At 47.4% G+C, this 19,439-nt stretch overlaps 1 protein-coding gene across 1 annotated transcript in view; it reads left to right on the forward strand.

Moving 5' to 3' along the window:
• Positions 1-19,439, forward strand: part of ANK1 (ankyrin 1, erythrocytic) — a 131,392-nt gene that overhangs the window by 93,817 nt on the left and 18,136 nt on the right. Inside the window, exons 25-37 of the mRNA XM_006897006.1 lie at positions 1,999-2,096; positions 2,199-2,423; positions 3,298-3,452; positions 3,820-4,031; positions 4,575-4,779; positions 5,153-5,249; positions 5,852-6,080; positions 7,716-7,841; positions 7,966-8,089; positions 10,182-10,250; positions 10,738-10,812; positions 13,026-13,157; positions 14,507-14,653. Coding sequence (XP_006897068.1) covers positions 1,999-2,096; positions 2,199-2,423; positions 3,298-3,452; positions 3,820-4,031; positions 4,575-4,779; positions 5,153-5,249; positions 5,852-6,080; positions 7,716-7,841; positions 7,966-8,089; positions 10,182-10,250; positions 10,738-10,812; positions 13,026-13,157; positions 14,507-14,653 — 1,894 coding nt within the window. The remainder of the gene's footprint in view (positions 1-1,998; positions 2,097-2,198; positions 2,424-3,297; positions 3,453-3,819; positions 4,032-4,574; positions 4,780-5,152; positions 5,250-5,851; positions 6,081-7,715; positions 7,842-7,965; positions 8,090-10,181; positions 10,251-10,737; positions 10,813-13,025; positions 13,158-14,506; positions 14,654-19,439) is intronic.

Raw genomic sequence — 19,439 nt, forward strand, 5'->3', positions numbered from 1 at the left:
TCTCTCTCTCTCTCTCTCTCTCTCTCTCTCTCTGTCTCTCTCTCTCTCCCCCTCTCCTCTCTTCTCTCTTTTCTCACACACAAACACACACACACACACACACACACACACACACACACACTGGAATGTCAAAAAATTTAAATTCCTCTAATTTAATTGCACTAACAATTTAAAACCTTTTAGCAGTTACAAAGTCCTTTGCCCTTTATTTCTCAGGACAAGGAGATTTTTCAAGGGGAAAAAAGAAAGCCGTGTAATCCTGAAATTCCCAAAAGGTTGCGTGTGCCTGCTCTAAGGCTGATAGCTGCACCATGCATGTGTGTTTGCCAGCTAAGGCTGAGTTCTCCCCTGACACTCTGCCAGTGAGAGTAAGAAAAACCCAACCAAGAGGACCTGAGTCCTAATGTTCCTTACCAAATCGTTCGTCCCAACGCTTTAAGCCATTGACTCAAGTCAGTGGGCCCTACTGTGCATCCTGATTCAGTCAGAAACAGAGGAGGGTGGAGAGATGTAATACAGTATACCTAGATACATACAGATGTATGTTTTCACTGGGAAGAGTGGGCTCTGGTACATGAAACCAAATAGGAAAAATTACAGAATGGTGAACAATGAAGTGATAAATTGGAAGGTGTGAGTTCCTTTAAGAGTTCAGAGAAACAGGGGAGCTCTGGTGACCTAGGGGTAAGGAGCTGCAACTACAATCCCAGAGGCGCACGGTTCGAATCCACCAGATGCTCTGCTGGGGAAGGAGGGACAATCTCCTCCTGTACTAGTCAGATCTGATTTGATGGTACACACACAAAAAAATAATAAAATAAAAATTTTAAAGAAAAGAAAAGAAAAGAGTTCAGAGAAAGGAGGTTAGAGTCAATAGGAAGGATTTATGGAGGCACTAAGACATGAATGCATGGGATTGGAATGGCTGAGGAGAGGTACAAGACTATTTCAGAAAACTTGAGTGAACGCAGAATTGAGAATAATCCTGGAAGGTACAGGACCAGATTCAGGCCCTGCTGGATCTCATGCATCCTCATGAAGTCTGTGACCCCGTGCCAGTCAGCTGGGCCTGAATCTGCTCCTGGGAGTTGCCAGGTTCAGTGTCAACTCTGCTCTCACTCACGCTTTCCAGAATGCACTTGTGCAAGGCAGACCCATATCTTTGTGTTTTCAGGGTGGTAGGAAGTGTCCCATTTTATAGATGAGAAAATAAATAGAAAGCCCCGCAAGAACAGGGGGCTTGTTTTATATACTTAATGTATCCAAAATGCCAGCATTGTAAATAACTTAAAAAAAAACCAAACAAACCAACAACACACAATTGTCAACGAGTTAATTCTCATTGGTGGCCACCCCATGTCTGTCAGTGAAGATCTGGACACTGAGGGTTTCCAGTAGCCAGTTTTTTAGAAGTAGGTCACTCAGCCTTTGTTCCAAAGAACCTCTGGAGGACTTGAATCACCATCCGTTTGGTTAGTAACCATTTGGTCCACCAGAGGCTCCATACTCAACAGTTATTAGGTGATAGTGCAGCAGCTCAAACCCAGGGGCTGTAATACCGGCTTTGGGATTTAAAAAAAAATCTATCTAGAAAAGACTTCCTTGTGGGATATAACTGGAGAAAGAGGTGGAGAGGCCACCAAGTTTATGCAGCATTTGGGCATAGGGCCCAGAAGCCAAGCTAAGGAAGGAGTATGGACTTGCTCCATCTATTTAAAAATAGTAATAATAATAATAATAAAGAGCTCTCCTTGCATCTTAAGCCAAGGAGTGACAATGGATGCGGGAAAAAGCTGGTGCCCCCTTTTCGATCCAGGAATGTCCTCTTGTGGGTAGGTGAGTGGGCGAGCATTCAGCAGGAGTTCCTCCACTGGCCACTTGGTTCTGGCAGTGAGATGTTCCCAGTCCCTAGCACTGTCCCCAGCTGACCCGAGACGAGCAGTGTGGCCCAGGAGGTGAAAGGACAGGAGTGAGTGGGGTTTTTTTTCTCTTCCTTAGGCATCTAAAGAATATGATGAAGACTCCCTCATCCCCAGCAGCCCCGCCACAGAAACCTCAGACAACATCAGCCCCGTGGCCAGCCCGGTCCACACAGGGTGAGTCACCACCCTGGTGCAGGGGGACACCTGGGACTCTGGGGTGTCCTCCTTCTGCCCTTGTCTCAGAAAGGCTGAAAATGACCCTGTCTGTGCTCTTAGGTTTTTGGTGAGCTTCATGGTTGATGCCCGGGGAGGCTCCATGAGAGGAAGTCGCCACAACGGCCTGAGGGTGGTGATCCCACCTCGGACCTGTGCTGCACCCACCCGCATCACCTGCCGCCTGGTCAAACCCCAGAAGCTGAGCACACCACCCCCACTGGCCGAGGAGGAGGGCCTGGCCAGCAGGATCATTGCCTTGGGGCCCACGGGGGCCCAGTTCTTGAGGTGAGGGATTGCTCTTGCTGGGTACGCATGTGCAGAATGCGCTCCCAGTCAGTGCCGGCCCCACTGGAGCCATAGAGGAGCCCCTGCAGCCGTGCTCAGACCACCCGATACAGGCTTGGAGCCCACACGGAAGCAGAGCCGGGAGCTTGATCCCTCTCACCACCTGTCCCTATCTCCATTAGAGAGGTCCTGTACCGCTGGAGTGTAATACCTCTTGCTATGCCAGTCTAGGTAGAAATGGAGTAGAAAGAAGGATTTCTTGGGAGGCTTCATGAGGTTACTCATTTAAGGACTAAAATAGTCCCACGAGAAGGCAGACCCAACAGCAGTGCCCTCAAAACAAGATGAATGAGCTTCGGGGTTATTTTCTCCTCAGCAAACCAAAGTTCTCTTTGTAGATTTTTTTTTATTTTTTTTTTAAAAAAAAGGCAGCTCAAGCACGTTTGGGTGTACTACTGTTCCAGGCAGGTCTTGACCAAGTTTCCCCCCTTTTCCATCCCAGTCCACTCTCCTGTCCCACCTCCATGTCACTCTCCACCTTTTATTTGTAAAGCAGCCTATAGAGTGATTTTCCCTTCCCGAGTCAATGGTATAGTCTGCCCTTTAGGGATGAACTAGCTGAGGCCCAGGCATTTCCGTTTCAGGCCCAAGGGCAGAAAGGGCTGAGCTCACTTTCCACTACTCTGAGAGCTTGGTGGCAAGCAAGCGGGGCTGTGGGACATCCCAGGCACCCAAAAGCTAGTGCATTCCACCTGAGAGGTCTGCCAGCAGGTGGGGAGGTGGGCCTGACTGCCCTGCCCACCTGCTCATCCCTGTGTCCATGATAGACATGTCTATATTTTACCTCAATTCTCTGCTCTGTCCCTGCCCCCAGCCCGGTGATTGTGGAAATCCCCCACTTCGCCTCCCACGGCCGCGGGGACAGAGAACTGGTGGTTCTGAGGAGTGAAAATGGCTCTGTGTGGAAGGAGCACAAGAGCCGCTATGGAGAAAGCTACCTGGATCAGATCCTCAATGGGATGGACGAAGGTGATAACCCCTGAAGGTGCCCGGGGAGGATGCTTGCTCTTCCTGGAGATGAGATTTGAGAGTAACCTCAGTGGGATGGACATTTGACACTGCCGATCATTTTGGGATGGGCATTTGAGGCTGCCTGGGGCTTGAGGGACCCTGAAAGGCCAGAAATAGCCCAGTTTGACTAAGCTCCAGGTGCCTAGAATATCTGAATGGACACTTGGCCCTCATCTGCAGGTCTCAGCACCTTCACTGACCTCGACCCAGGCCTTTCTCTTAGCTGAATCCCGGGGGGAGGGCAGATGCATCTAATCAAGATTGAGGAGGCTTTGGGGACACAGTGCGGTGGTGACCCCATGGTGAGAACACTGTGTGATCGCAGAGCTGGGCAGCCTGGAGGAGCTGGAGAAGAAGAGGGTGTGCCGTATCATCACCACCGACTTCCCCCTGTACTTCGTCATCATGTCACGGCTCTGCCAGGACTACGACACCATCGGCCCCGAGGGAGGCTCTCTGAAGAGCAAGCTGGTCCCCCTGGTGCAGGCGACCTTCCCAGAAAATGCTGTCACCAAGAGAGTGAAGCTGGCTCTGCAGGTGACACGCCCTCCCAGGCCAGTTGGGACACCTTCTTCTTGGAGTCCATGGGGGAGTGGAAGGTCTCTCACCCACGGGAAGAGGGTGCCTTGTTCCCATGGCCCCAGTTCTGCAGCCCTTTACATTCCAGCATCAGAGCTGGTCTTCCACCCCAAGAGAGGATAGGATGGGGTGAAGATGAGGCGAGTGTCGTGTTAACGTGCAGAAAGCCCCAGATAAGGCATAACACCTCACCACCAGCTGAGCTCAGGAGAGGGGGTTCCAGAACCTTCCTGGAGACTGTCAGGTGGAGCAGAGGAGAGGTGGTGTCCTGGGAATGGGAGGCAGCTGTGCAGAGGGGAGAAGCCAGAGTGGAGACGATAGGATCATTTTGTGGTGAGAACTGGGACCAGTGGCACAACCAGTAGCTGTGAAGACCTGGAGAGGAGCTCTACTCTGACTTGATAAGCTCCACTCCCCGCTTGGGGACTCTGTGGCCACCTCCTGTCCAGCAAACTCCTCTCCTGATCTGGAGCTGAGCATCCTACCTTTAACATTCTCCAGGCCCAGCCCGTTCCCGATGAGCTAGTTACCAAACTCCTGGGCAACCAGGCCACCTTCAGCCCCATTGTCACTGTGGAACCCCGGCGCCGGAAGTTCCACCGCCCCATAGGCCTTCGCATCCCGCTCCCTCCATCATGGACAGACAACCCTCGGGACAGCGGGGAGGGCGACACCACCAGCCTGCGCCTGCTCTGCAGTGTAATTGGTGAGAATGTGCTTCTGTCCTCCCTCACCCCACTTCTTCTCTGGCCAGAGCTCCTTCCCAAATGTGAAGTGGGAGCCGGGGAGCCAGCCCTGTACTCATCGTTGATGTCTTCTGGGGTGGTGTGCTCTTGGAAGAGAGAGGGAGGTGACATCTGAATTAAACTCCAAACCCTGTGTGAGAGCCCCTAGCCCCTGTGGTCTGCAGCAGATGACCAGCAGGTGAAGGGTGGAGCGAGAAAGTAAAGTGTCCAGAGCCACAGACAATGCGAGCCCCAGCCAGATATGCCCGTTTCTGCCTCTACATCCAGTTCTGGACGTTTGTGTAGGCACCTTGTAAAGAAATCCTCTCAGTCCCACTTCTGTTCCCATTGCAGGGGGAACCGACCAAGCCCAGTGGGAAGACATAACAGGTACAACCAAGCTGGTGTATGCCAACGAGTGCGCCAACTTCACCACCAATGTTTCTGCCAGGTGAGGGGCTATCTCAGTCCAGCTAGTGACCCCTAGTCCCCAGATAAGGGGAATTGGTGCTGTCCAGGCAGACAGCACCCTCGAACCTCAACATTGCCCCTCATTCCTTCACTCCCTCTCTCCACTTAGAAAAAACTGTCCTGGGGTACCAGGAGCATTAAAACTCAAACTCCTTGACATCAAGTTAGAACCAACTCATAGTTGACCCTGCAGTGGATTTTTGAGAGCCTGTATATCACATGAGAGGAAATTGTGGCCTTTCTCCTAAGGAGCTGCTGGTGGATTCAGGCCACCAGAAGGCTGTGCCTTTGGGCTGGTTGGCCTCCCGTATAGACAGTTCCCATCTGGGTGGAGGTGAAGCTCTTCAGTGGGCATCTAAGAACATACTTTATAACTAAACCAGTTGATTCTAACTCCTGGAGACCCCATGTATGTATGCGCTGTGCTCCACAAGGATTTCAGTGTCTCTTATTTTTGGAAGTAGATCACTCGGTCTTTTTTCCAGGGTGCCTCTGAGTGGATTTGACCCTCCTACTTTGCATAACAGCCAAGTGCCTTCCCTACCTGAGGATTCCACTTAATAAGGAGCCCTCCCTTTCTAGGTTTTGGCTGTCGGATTGTCCTCGGACTGCTGAGGCCGTGAACTTCGCCACTCAGCTGTACAAGGAGCTCACTGCGGTGCCCTACATGGCCAAGTTTGTCATCTTTGCCAAGATGAATGACCCCCGAGAAGGGCGGCTTCGCTGTTACTGCATGACAGACGATAAAGTAGACAAGACTTTGGAGCAGCATGAGAACTTCATTGAGGTGGCCCGGAGCAGGGACATCGAGGTACGGCTCCTGCTCCCTTTGTTCCCGGCCACTCTCACAGCCTCCTCATGTCTCACATCGAGACAAAAACCTCTGGAGCTTGGATTCCCTGGGAACATCGTGACCCCACTGTGACCCACACTGTGATCCACTGTGGTTAGGAAACCTTACCTCTGTGGTGGAGGTTTCTAAGCTGTGTCTCTTAGATTCCATTCTCTTTACTTACTAATATTTTTATCATTCACCTACGTTCCCTTTCTGAGAAATGTCCCAAAGAACCTTTGACAAAAGCGAGGAAGGTTTCAATGTGCATAGAAAGCAGCAGAGCCTATGAATTGTGATGGTTGAAAACGAAATAAGAAAAACTCATTGCTACTGAGTTGGCTCCGCTCATAGGTGACTGTGGGTTCCTGAGGCTGTATGTTGCTCAGGAGGAGAGATTTCCCATCTTCCTCCATGGGAGTCGCTGGTGGGGGTGAGCCAGCAGAGGCGTGGCCTTTGGGGAGCAACACGGCTCCTTACGGACCACGCCCCCACTGTTGCTTTGTGATGTTCAGCAGCCGCCATTTATCGAGCCCGTAGGTACCAACCCCATTGCCACTGAGTTGATTCTGACTCATGATGACCTCCAGCTTTCCAAAATTGCCAATCGACAGAGGGGCACTCACTGCCCGCCCTTCTCCCGAGGAGCAGCCGGTGGATTCAAAGTACAGATCTTTAGGTCTACAGCCCAACATGTAAAGTGTTCCGCTGCCCGGTCTCCTTTCAGAGGCACTTATTCTCTTTGGGCCTGAATTTCTCAACTGTGAAATGAGTTGAGGGGCCCTGGTGGCACAGTAGTTAAAAGCACTCAGCCGCTAACCTAAAAAGGTTGATGGTTCAAAACAGCGAACTGCCTCTGCAAAGTAAGAAGAGTCCAGTAACCCTCCGAGGCAGTGCCCCTCTGCCCTGTAGGGCTGCTGTCAGTCAGAATTGGTTTGTCAGCAATAGGTTTGGTTTGGGGCTTTGGTCAAATAGGTTACTACTCAGTTGAAAACGTTATATAGACACCTGGGATCATTATCATGTAGTTGTTGTTGTTGTTGTTGTTGTTGTTGTTGTTGTTGTTGTTTGAATAATGTCAAGTCAGACCAACCCCTAGCTGCCTTCCACAACAGCGGGTTTTCATATGGGAGAAGATGGCCCATCTTTCTCCTGCAGAGCAGCTTGCTGATGGATTCAAACTGTGTGCCTCTGGGTTGGCAGCACAACTCTTTACCACTAAGCTACCAACACTCCCTAGTATGGGTGAAATTAAAAATATAACATGGTCCTTCTCATACTTCTCATAAATCTAAAATATGTGGATGAACATAAAGTGGATTCACGTTTTTGGAAGCCAAATTCTAATATGTAGAATACTCTACTAGCAATTAGCAATCCTGTTGATTTTCAAAACCTTTCTATTATAAAAATGGCTCAAAGTGAGGAAGCATGCTTCATTCACAATACCTTTGGAAAGAAAACATTTTCCAAAACAGAATTTCTTAAGAGTAAGCTATCTGTGTTCCTTTGAGGAAAGGGTGTATGTATTTGGGAAGGGAACCATCAATGTGTAAAGTCAGGTTGCCTAGACATGTCACCTCACAAGTTGCATTTGCTTTTTTCTTCCTACAGGTTCTAGAAGGAATGCCACTATTTGCAGAACTCTCTGGGAACCTAGTACCTGTCAAAAAAGCTGCCCAACAGCGGAGTTTCCACTTCCAATCTTTTCGGGAGAACCGTTTGGCCATCCCTGTGAAGGTGCCAGCCTCGCTTGCTAACCTCTCCTCTGAGTCAGGAAAATGTGGGCAGCAGAAGTCTCTAAACCTGCTGTGCTGGTGGCCTGTAAAACAGATCCCTGAACCTTCTGTGTGATTGGATTTAGGTGCGGGACAGCAGTCGAGACCCAGGAGGCTCCTTGTCATTTCTGCGCAAGGCGATGAAGTATGAGGACACCCAGCACATTCTCTGCCACTTAAACATCACCATGCCTCCCTGCACCAAGGTGAGTTGGTTGGTCCACCTGGTGAGGACCTTCAGCTAAAGGTGATGTTCCCTCAGAACATCCCCAGACAGATCCAGATTGAGCTCTTCCACAAGCTTCTTCCTATTGAAAAAGCGGCATTTGATTTCCTTTAGGTACAGAAAGGTTCTTTGCTCTTCTCTAAATATTTATTTGCCTATGGCTTAGCAGAGAAAACATGCAGAGCTAAGTTACACTGGCCGTGTCATCTGAAGCGCAGACCATCAGTGTCACAGTAGGCAAGGCACGTTTGCTTCATGAACCTGAGCTCTCGAAGCTCAGAAAGGTTAGAAGGAACCTTCAAAGCATCCTTCTTGGCTTCCCTCCTCTGAGGCCTCAGAGGCTTAACAACAAGACCCAATTGCTCAAGGTAGTTGATTAGAACTACCCTTGGGTAGTTCTAATCAAACCTCTTTTCCATGAGCTTGCTCATTTCCCCAGGGGTGCCAGACCCTCAAAAGCAGGGCACCCTAATATCCTCAGCCCTGCAAACAAAAAGGTTTTTTGAGCTCTGCAACAGGTTATTGACCAAGTATGTGCATTCACTGCTACCTGTAAGAATATCAGAGTTACCACCTATATGAGAGACTTGGGAGGGATCATGGTGTCTCCATGTCTTTTTATTATTGGCGTTCTCTTGTGGTCGCCTTCCCAATCATTAGCCTCCCCATTAAGCTGGAAAAGAAGCAGGGTTCCTGTCACACACTCCTGACTCAAAGTCTCGGTCTTGAGAGCCACCGTGAACCAGCTTCTGCTTCAGAAGAGGATCTCTTGCAGCCTGGGCAAGTGTCTGTGTGCTTCCCATAGTGCCAAGCACTAAGCTGACAGCCTGGAGCCAGTATCAGAGTTGGATCCTTTAAGCAGCAAGGAGGAAGCTCTAGTGGGGTGTCCACTAAGAGTAGTGCTGCTAACCTGACGGTGGCCTCTCTGACGGTTTGGATCCACCGACGGCTCCAAGGCTGAAATATGGACAGTCTCCTCCCATGTGATTTACAGCCTCTGAAAATCCACTGACGGCTCAGCTACGAACCAATTCCAACTCTACACCTACGAGTTGAGTTGAGTTGAAGTAAAAAAGAATCCAAACTTGGTTTTGAGTTTGAACTTCGGCTCCACTACTTGTTAGCTGAATGACCTCGGACAATTTACTTAACTTTCTCAGTGCCTCTGTTTTCCATTAATGAAATGGGAATAGAAGCAATACCTAATTCATAGGTCCTAACCAGGGCTTCACTCCTGATGAGTGCAACAGAACTTTGCCATTGTTATTATTATTGATAAGATAGATGAGCTTTTTCAACAATTCTTTTCTCTCATCTCTTGTTCAAGTTTTTTTGTTTGTTTGTTTTTATTGTTTTTTTTAACTGGGTTGTTTACAGTGTTCATATACACTGTATTTCACACTATTCTTCATTCACATTGTGTTCCATACAGTAACTCTCATGCATTACGCTTTATAAAACCAATCACCATTGGACCTAGCCCATCAGTACCCTGTCTTTTCATCCAGATCTTTCCCATTTCCTTGCCCCCACCTCCACCCACCAAACTATGAAACCCTGTGGTTTCACCACTACCCATCCTCAGCCCACCCTCCCTTTTTAAATTCCCATATATGTTTCACTAGTTATCCTTCTATTTTTACAATAATGGTCTTATGCAGTGTTTTTCTTTGTGAGTCTGCATTAGTTCACCCAGCCTCTCTCCCAAGTTACAAAGTATTTTTCAAAATCAGTGCTCCTGCATGCTGCGTAATATTCCATTGTGTGAATGTACCACAATTTCTCAATCTATTTGATTGTGGTTGGACATTTGGGCTGTTTCTGTATTCTTTGGTGAATAATGCTGATATGAACAATGCTGTACAAATCCCAATTTGTGTCTCAGCTCTCATTTCCTTGGTGTCCAATTTCTTTTTGTTATGCATCCAAAGAAGTGGAGCTACTGTTTACCAAAACCAGAGACATGTCATTCTCCACCTCCACAACAGAAGGGCTCAGATCCTCTTTGCTGAGACCAGGGAATAGCTCAGGACTCAAGTCACCCTTTCCTCTCCATTCTTCTGCAGGGGAGTGGAGCTGATGATAGAAGAAGGACTTTGACACCGTTGGCCTTGCGATACAGCATTCTCAGTGAATCAACGCTGGGTATGGCCCTCTTTATGCTGATATATGCTCACTCTTTCCAAGAAAATTGTGAATGAGATCAAATTCCCTCCCCCTGGCAAGGACTGTAGAGACTTAATAGGTGATTTGAGCTCATCTTGCTGAGATGAGGGCCGGTGGTTTGAACCCCCCGGCAGAAGGAAGTCTGTATGGTCTTCTTCCATAATGTCTGCAGTCATGACGATCGTATGGAGCATGATTCTACTCTGTAACCCATGAATCAGAATTGACTTGGTGGCAGTGGGTTTACCAAGGGGTCTGTCATTGAGGAGGATTTATTCAGCCCACTATGGACACAGGATGTTGAGAGTTGGCACCGATTTCCACCTGGCCCTCACAGTATACCCTGTCCATCCAGGGTACACTGATGCCCATCGTGTGGCCTGACCATGCACCAGCTGTCATTCTCCACACTTGCCAAGGTTGTACTAAGATTACCTAATGAATTCCTCTGCTTCTTTCTTTCCAGGATTCCTCAGCGGGACAGATCGTGCAGACATGAAAATGGCTATCATATCAGAGCACCTTGGTCTCAGCTGGGCAGGTAAGCCTGGGAATTTGGGATGTTCAAGCACTCTGTTTCATGTACCCTTATGAGGGCTCCCACTTGAGCTGCTGGTGAAAATGTTCCCGAGGCCCTCTTCACCCCTCTGCTGTGAAAGAGTGATGGTCTCGCACAAGTCTGTTGCTCAAGCAGAGTGTGCATGCCAGCAGGAAGGGGGCACGCTCTCCTTCCTCAGATTCTCTTTGGTTTCCCCTCATCCGCCTTTGATAATCTAGGAGGCCTAGATTATCTACCACATCTCTTTTTGCTGATGGGAAAGCAGATCCACCTAAATAGAGTAATATTGTTGTACAGCTTGTGACAGAGGCCAGAGAAACACCACTGACCAGAAGAACTATGCCTCCTGGCTAGCAGTCCCCTGCTCCTTCGGCTGCCTTCATTGTCTCCCCAAAGTCTGGTCTCTTGGAGGGAGAGGCAGGAAGAAAAGGGAAAAGATTTTATTCCCCCCTATTAATATCTTTGGCTGTAGTGGAAGTTTACCAAAAAAATCCATCAACAGTGGGAGTGGATTTTATTTAAAGGGAGATCAGTGGACAAAATTACATTAAAAATAAAAATTCTCACTTTTAAAAATTGTGGTTTATTTTAATCCAAACACTGATCCTGTGACTTAATTTCCCATTTTTCTTGGCTAACTTTTCATATGAATGAACACCCACTCAGTCACCCCATAGAGTACTTTAGACACATCCAGAAATCCAGGGACAATTCATTCACTAAACCGTCATAGCTTTACTGCTCTTCAGAGGCCCTGGGTGATGCAAATAATTATCACACTCTGCTGCAAACCCAAAGGTCCCCAGGTCAATTCCATCTGAGGATTTTTGGGGGGAAAAGTCATAGAAAAATCATTTACTACTGAAAGTCATGGAAAACTCTAAGAAATATGACTCTGATGTATGTAGAGTTGCCATGGGACAGGCTCTGTTGAGTGGCCGCTGGTTCATGCTCACTGGGTTCTGCTACGTCTTGGGGTGGGGGTGTAGGCGTGGTGCGTGGCTGTTCTGATTCTCATCATTGCTTTCCCTTGAATCCTCCTCATCCTTGAAAGTAAACTGTGAGGCTGTTTTTCCTTTTAAAGCACCTGTGAGATATAACAATAAAAATAATGGGCAAGAGGAGGGGGGAAGGAGCGCTAACATTCCATGTTATTGCCTTGCATTTAGATGGTAATTTGTATTTTCCTTTTAAATGTAAATAATACCTTTCCCTGAAGAAACATAAATACAGAGACACAGAGTTACCTCAGTGCATTCTGGTTATAATTGATTCTTGGGAGAAGGAAGTGGCATTTGCAAACAGGAGTGTGACTAGGAGGAACTGGCAGGCTCAGGGATGCTCCTGGCTTTTACATTCACTTGCTCTGTGACCATGGACAGCTTGCTAACTTAGCCGAGACTCAGTCTCATCTCCTCACAGTCGGTGTAGTGGAGAGAAAAAGGCATTCATTGATTCATTCATCCGCTATTTTTTGAGCACCCTATATTCAACCCATTTTCTAGGAATGCAAAGATGTGAGTGATTGCATTGCCCTTAGTATTTTTTGGTAGGTTTTTTGTTTGTTTGTTTGGTTGGTTGTTTTTTTTTAAAAACCACATCAAGTCAAACTCCTTGCTGTTGAGTTGTAACTGACTCATAGCATGTCATCCAGTGGGTGTTCAGAGGCTGAAAGTCCCGTGGGAGGAGCTCCATCTTCCATGGAGCTGCTGGTGGATTCGATCCAGCAGAGAGGCTCCACCTCCGGTTAGCAGTGCAGCTCCCTACGGACTGTGCCACCAGAGCTCCCTACAGCTCAAACTCATTGCCATCAGGTTGGAAACTGAATACTCACAGCTGACCCTACGCAGGGTTTCTGAGCCTGTAAATCACACAGGAGGAAGTTGTCCATATTCCTCCCACAGCCGCTGGTGAATTTGAACCTCCAGACAGGCACCTTCTTTAGGTTAACAGTGCAACAACATGCTATGGACTACCCCACCAGAGCTCCCTGAGAAATGATAGTCTAAAGGAGAATGATTGCTGGAGTGTCTGTACTTCCCAAATCCCTCCCCCGTGCGCGCGCGCGCGCGCGCGCACACACACACACACACACACACACACACACACACACACACACACACACACTGCTAGCCTGTGAACTGGAGCTGAGCTAAATAGGTCTAAATTGGCTCGTGTCTGGTCTTCTCTTGCAGAATTGGCCCGGGAGCTGCAGTTCAGCGTGGAAGACATCAACAGGATCCGAGTAGAAAATCCCAACTCCTTGTTGGAGCAGAGTGCAGCCTTGTTGAATCTCTGGGTCATCCGTGAAGGACAAAATGCAAAGAGTCAGTACCTTTAACATAAGGAAGGCTTCTCTTTTCAAAGCTTATGCCGCCAGGACCCACTTCATCAATTGTCATGTTAACCTTTTGAAAGAATCAATTTCTCTCTCTTTCATAATCTGTCTCTCTCCCTCCCTTTCCCTCCCTCCTCTCTTTCTCTCTTCTCTCTCTCTCTCTCTCTCTCTCTCTCTCTCTCTCTCTCTCTCTCTCTTTCTCACACACACACACACACACACACACACACAGTCTTAGTGCTGCTGTAATAGAAATAACAGTACTGATGACTTTAAAGAGACACAGTTCTTTTCACACAGTTCAGGAAGCTACAAGTACAAATTTAGAGTGAGGCTCTAGGGTGAGGTCCTCTTTGATCTCTTCCGGTTTCTGATTGTCTTTGGTAATCTTCCTATAGTGTCTAACTTAGCCCAGGTGTGCCTGTTTATATCTGTGTTGCTGTTTAAGTCACTCAGCAGTAATTAGATTTGGAATGCTCCCCACTCATATGGCATCATTAACATAACAAAAACAATTCTATTTCAGAATGAGATTACCTCCACAGAGTTAGACTTGCAGCACATTTTCGTAAGGGACGCAGTCCATAACACATACATGCGTGTGTGCGCGCGCACACACACACACACGCTGTTACACACGCCTGCTTCGTGGTCACCAGATTTTCTAAGCAGCCCTATCAGGTTATCAGAGAATTTTGGTCTCAGTCTTTCTCCTATCCTTAATATAAGAATTGCACCAAGACCCCTACATTACAGTATGTATTTCAGGGGTGTGGCTCATCTTTGAAAGCTTTCTGTTGAAACTCTTGAACAAATGAGTACTATCCTCTCAGGACAGATTTCTCGGGAGCTTACCCCATTGGAAGCCATCTTATGGGGACATCATTTCCTCTCACCCAAAGGAAAGATTGATCTTACACCAAACTTCCACCCAAAAAGATGCTAAAAAGAAATAGTGTTTCATTTGCATCTCAAATCAGCTGACAAGGATCCAGCATTTCAAAAGGACATGGTCCACTCCCTCTCATCCTCATTTTCTTGTAGTAGTACCCTCCATTTACAAAAGCAAGCTTTCTATGCTTCAAAATTAGCCACTGTTAGCCTTTGGGGGAAAAATTGTTTAAGTGCTATGAAGAAAAGAAAAAAATTCCCCAAGAGGTAGTTTATTTTGATTCCTACTAAAGAGGGATGCCCCTGTCTTCTGAAAATAGAAACCATCTCCCATCTCACATCCTCCTCTCCTGGCCCGATTTTCAGAGCCCATGCCACTTTCCCTTGCTGCCCTACAGTAATGAGAATTCGCTGCCTAAGCTCCTGTTCTCATCTGCTCCCTGACAGTGGAGAATCTCTACACAGCCCTGAGGAACATTGACCGCAGTGAGATTGTGAATATGTTGGAGGGCTCCGGCCGACAAAGCCGCAACCTGAAACCAGAGCGGAGGCATGCTGACCGAGACTACTCCTTGTCGCCCTCTCAGATGAATGGTGAGTGTCTTCTGAACGAGGTGTGAGGTGTGGGCAGAGCTGGGCCCTCCCTTCCAGGAGTCAGTGCTTAATGCCCTCTTTACATGAGATTTCGTCCCTTCCTGTCTCTCTTTCTTTGGTGGGAGGTCTTTAGCACGTAACTCCCAGAGGTGAGGGAGACAGCTGTGCACTGGGAAGGCTGGCAGACTCTGTAGTGCCTCCAGCCTCTGTAAACATGTAGAGAGAGGCTCCTGACCATCAGTGACCAGGTTGGGTGCCTAACATGGACTGAGGTAGCACGAAAGAGCTTGCCCCTGTTTGTCTGCAAACTGTATAGCTCTGAACAAAGTGTGGGTCCTCTTGAGGTTCCATTGTCCCCATCTAAAAAATAAGGAGTCACAGCTATGTAATATTTCTGTTTTAAACACCAGTAACTGAGAAGAAAAGGACTTAGAAATTCTTGCCCATGGCCTGATGTAGATAAGCTGGATAGTGTTTAAAAAGATCCTTATGTGGTTGCATCTGTGAGGCTCAGGGAGCTCAGGTGGACTGGAGTATAGGAATTGTGCTACCAGTCCAAAGGCAGCCAGTTCAAATCCAGCAGCAGCTCAGAGAAAAATAGACATTCTCCTCCCATGTCATTTACAGCCTCTGAAAAGTCACTGGAGAGTCAGGTCGGAGTCAGTTCCGACTCAGTGCAAAGAATTGTGAGGCTAAGAGGTTTACTCCTTTTGAGTCCAGTCTCTTTTTCTTTGTATCTCTCTTTCTTTCTCTCTCTCTCTCTCTCTCTCCCTCCCTCCCTCTCTCTTTCTTTCTTCCTTTCTTCCTCCCTCTCTCCCTTCCTTCCTTCCTTTTTCCTCCCTTCCTTCTTTCCTTCCTTCCTTTTTTCCTTACTTCCTTCTTTCCTTCCTCTTCCCTTCTACCCTTTTTGCCTCTCATCCTTTTTTTTATATGGGTCAGCATAGCAGAAGCTTTGATGTGACTCAGCCCAAGGAAGAAGAGTCCAGGGAAGCCATTGACTTTTGCCCTCAACTTCCCACTGCTGTTTCTTCTTGTGGAGGACAGCAATTCTTGAAGCAGCAGTGGAGTCACCAGTTGCATGAAGAGCTGGGCCCTGAGGTTTACCTCCTCCTCCTCTCCTCATGCCCCCTTTCTGGTCCTCACACTCCAGCCAGTGGGTGTGGACACACAGCGGAGGCCTCACTTCAACACCAGTTCACTGGGGTGGGAACTTTGTAGGTCTGGAGGTCAGAGGCTGGGGTTCTAGTCCCTTCTTTCTGGCCAACTCCCTGTGTGGCTGAGTCATTTTCTTTTCTTTACAATCTGGAGGTCAGATTAGAGCCCTTGCAGAGCTTGAAAGGGAATTCTGTGAAATCCCTTACTCTGGAGCCTACTATGTCACCCTGGAACCTACATCATGACACTCTCCAAGTGCCCAGTTTTAATGGACTTCACAGGCCATGTACACTTGCACTGTTATCTGGTACATTCAGCCACCAGTGAGTTGGAAAGAATGACCATGGATGAGTTCTAGGTGAGGCTGGGCACTGAGCCTCCTTCTACGAGGTCCCCTGCCAGGTGGACTCTGTGCATGTCAAGCCCCTCATACTTCTCTCTCTCACTCTGTCCTGTGTCACGTGAAACATGCCATCCAGTGCCCCTGGGGACTGAGCTCATCTTATGTCAGTCATTTCCTGTCCCCTTTCTCTTCTACCTCTGACCTCATCTTGACCTCTAGTGTGCTCATTGTTGTACACCGCTGCCTCCACTGTCTCCAGCTCAGTCCCATGTCAGGGGCCGTCAGCCTCCACTAGGTGCATGTCAAGAAAGACTCCCCACCCTCTGTCCCTCACCCATCTCGTTGCTGCATCTGTGGGCGTCCATGTATGTGCATTGTGTGTGCTCAGGAGTCTGTTCTTGTGTCTCCTTGTCCTAGTTATATGCTGTGCACCATCACTCCTCAACCCACTTTAGAGGGCTCCAAGACTCTGGCACACACACGCCCTTCCCGCAGGGCACCTGGCCTGAATAGTGGCCTGAGACTGCAATGTAGATCCCTTTTATAGAGAGAAGGTTAAACAGTAGAGGTCCACTTCAAACTCTGGAAAACTCATGTCATTGGACACTTTTTCTTTCCTTTTATGATTATTGATCATTTGATAGGGTTTTACTTTTACTGTGCTTTTTACTGTGGTAAATAATAAAATTTGCCATTTTAACCATTTAGGTTAAGGTTTCTAGTGACTCCAGGGCTGTTTCAGTAAAGTCAAACCAACACATTTTATTAAGGGTGGGCACCCACAGGACAAGATGCTGCTGGAATCCCCTGAGTATAAAATAAGGTAATTATGGCCCCACACATTTGAGTCTTTTTTGGGCATAGGACTCAGCTCCCATCAGAACTAGAGACTGTAGCACTTCGTCCATGTCTAAATATCTCTGTGGCATTGTCTCTATGTGCTTCAAGATCAAAGACACTCTGAGAGATCATTTGGCAAATTGTTTAGACCACCAGTTACATACTAGGCTTAAAGACATGGAAAGCCAGGCAGTTCTCACTTAAAAAAAAAAAAAAGCTAAACTCTTGTCATCTTAGACATTCTGTTAGAAGAGCCAGACAATAACATAATATGTAGCTTAATGACAGTATTCTTGCAGATGATAAGAAATATGGAGGGGGAAAGCCTATGTAAGGGGGAGATCAGGAGTATTAGGATTGTAGAAATTAAATAGTATATGGGCAAGAGTGAGTATTTGAGCATTTAAGGAAAGACTTAAAGGAGATGAGGAAGAAAGCCATATCAGTATCTAGGGAAAGAACATTCTAGACAGAATATAGCCAGTTCCATGACCCCACGGTGGGAACAGAGGTTAGGAAATAGAAAGGGCAGGCGAAGAGGTCAAAAGGGTAGCAGGAGGCGACGCCTGTAGATTATTGTAGAGACATTAGATTTTACTGGGAATGAGATGGAAATGCCATTGGAGGATTTTGTTGCTTTTTTTTTACTATTATAATTGAATATTTCTGTATGTCCCAGCTTCTTCGTCCAATCTCAGTAAGCCCCTTCTGAATTCCATTCTCAATCTCGTTATCTCAACAGACACAGGCTGTGCGCCCCAGTGTACACCCTGCCCACATCCCAAAGCAGACACTGGTAAATAAGGGACCCAGCTTAGTTCCACTCTGCCTTTCTGGGCACCAGAATTGGGTTCTGTGTGTTTTCATGCCCTTTTCCCTATCCCAGGAAGACCATCCCACACCTGGGTGTCCTTCTGGTCTGGAAAGAAGGAATCAAGAAGGATGAAAGGTATAAAGGTGGGGAAACAGCCGCCTCGTGCAGCATGTCAGCTTTCTCTTGGGCGAGGTCACGCGATGACATGTCCTGGTGCCAGCCCAGCCTTCTAGAACACTGGTCATAGTCATCATCATAGCTCCTCTGTGCTGTACCTCATCTCTGCCTATCGGAGCCTTGTTAATGAAGCCATAGGGACTAGGGGCAGAAATGTGTTGCTCTGACCTTCCTTCCTGTGTGTCTGAGAAAATCACATGGTATCAAGGAACTAGAAATCTTAGGTCTGTTTTCCTTCTATTGTTGCACTTCTTCCCATATACACTTGGATTGGCCAGAGCAGAAGGGAGTGTAAATTTTAAAAATCCAGTGCGCTTTTTCTGCATGAGAGAGAACCACTCTGGAGCCTTAAAATAAACATGAAGGAGGGGCAGGGAAAGCACCTATAAAGCAACAAAAATAGCATGTTCCTAAATATAAAATGAAACCAATTTCTCACTTAAAAGAAAAGATGGACTTTGCATACCCATATTTGTCAGCTCCACTTGGTTTGGTGAACAAATTGGACACATGCTAATATCTACTTGGAAATAGAAGGTGTTTTATTTACTTATTTTAATTCCCAATAAACAAAGTAGGGAAATGTGGCTTCTGTCTGAAACCAGATGGTCTATCTGTCCACACCTGCCTACCTTGCTACTGATATTGAGCAACAGAAAAGGACACGTGTCACATCTGAATTAACAGAGAATTTTGGATGATACCCTGAAAAGAGGAGACACCTGAGAAGGAAGACTTCACGAATCTGTGAGAGGATAGCCCAACTGGCTGTAGTCTTCCTCAAAACAATACATATAGTTGCCTTTTATCTGATTTCTCATCCACCTCCAAAAAAAAAACAAACCTTGAGACTTCATCCTCAGATCTAGACCCAGTGGTGAGCTGGTGACTCAGGTGTGGGCCTCAGCAGAGCTTGCTATGGTCCAGTCCACCCATAGGCTGTCTTCTTGACAAGGACTTATTTAAGTCTTCATGAGCATTGTTTCAGTTTGCTAGTAGTCTCCAATAACACCTGCATACGGTTGCTTACAGTCCTCGATCCCAGGTTGTGTGGGTGTGGGAGGTGTTTTGGAAGCATGTGGGGACCATCTGTGCATACACTCTGAAGACAGGGCAGAGGCTCCAGTGTGAATAGACGCAAAGACATCCTGACGGAGAGTGTGTGAGTGAAAAAGTCACAAACGATACATAAGAATGAGCCTCAGGTCTTCTGTGGGCAGCTGAACTACTTTTCTGTCATCTTCTTTAGATCTTACTGGTGTTCCCAGGCATGATACAATTTTTATCCAGTCATCTCAGAGGTTGTTGTTGTTGTTATGTGCCGTCGAGTCGTTTCCGACTCATAGCGACCCTATGCACAATAGCCCTAAACCCTGCTCTATCCTGCGCCAACCGCACCGCCTCTGACACACCCATCCCGATTACCCTAGTCACCGAATCAATCCATCTCATAGAGG

The sequence above is a fragment of the Elephantulus edwardii genome, unplaced genomic scaffold (assembly GCF_000299155.1).
Source record: "Elephantulus edwardii isolate Elephantulus edwardi_28Jun2011 unplaced genomic scaffold, EleEdw1.0 scaffold00195, whole genome shotgun sequence".
NCBI classification, from domain to species: Eukaryota; Metazoa; Chordata; class Mammalia; order Macroscelidea; family Macroscelididae; genus Elephantulus; species Elephantulus edwardii.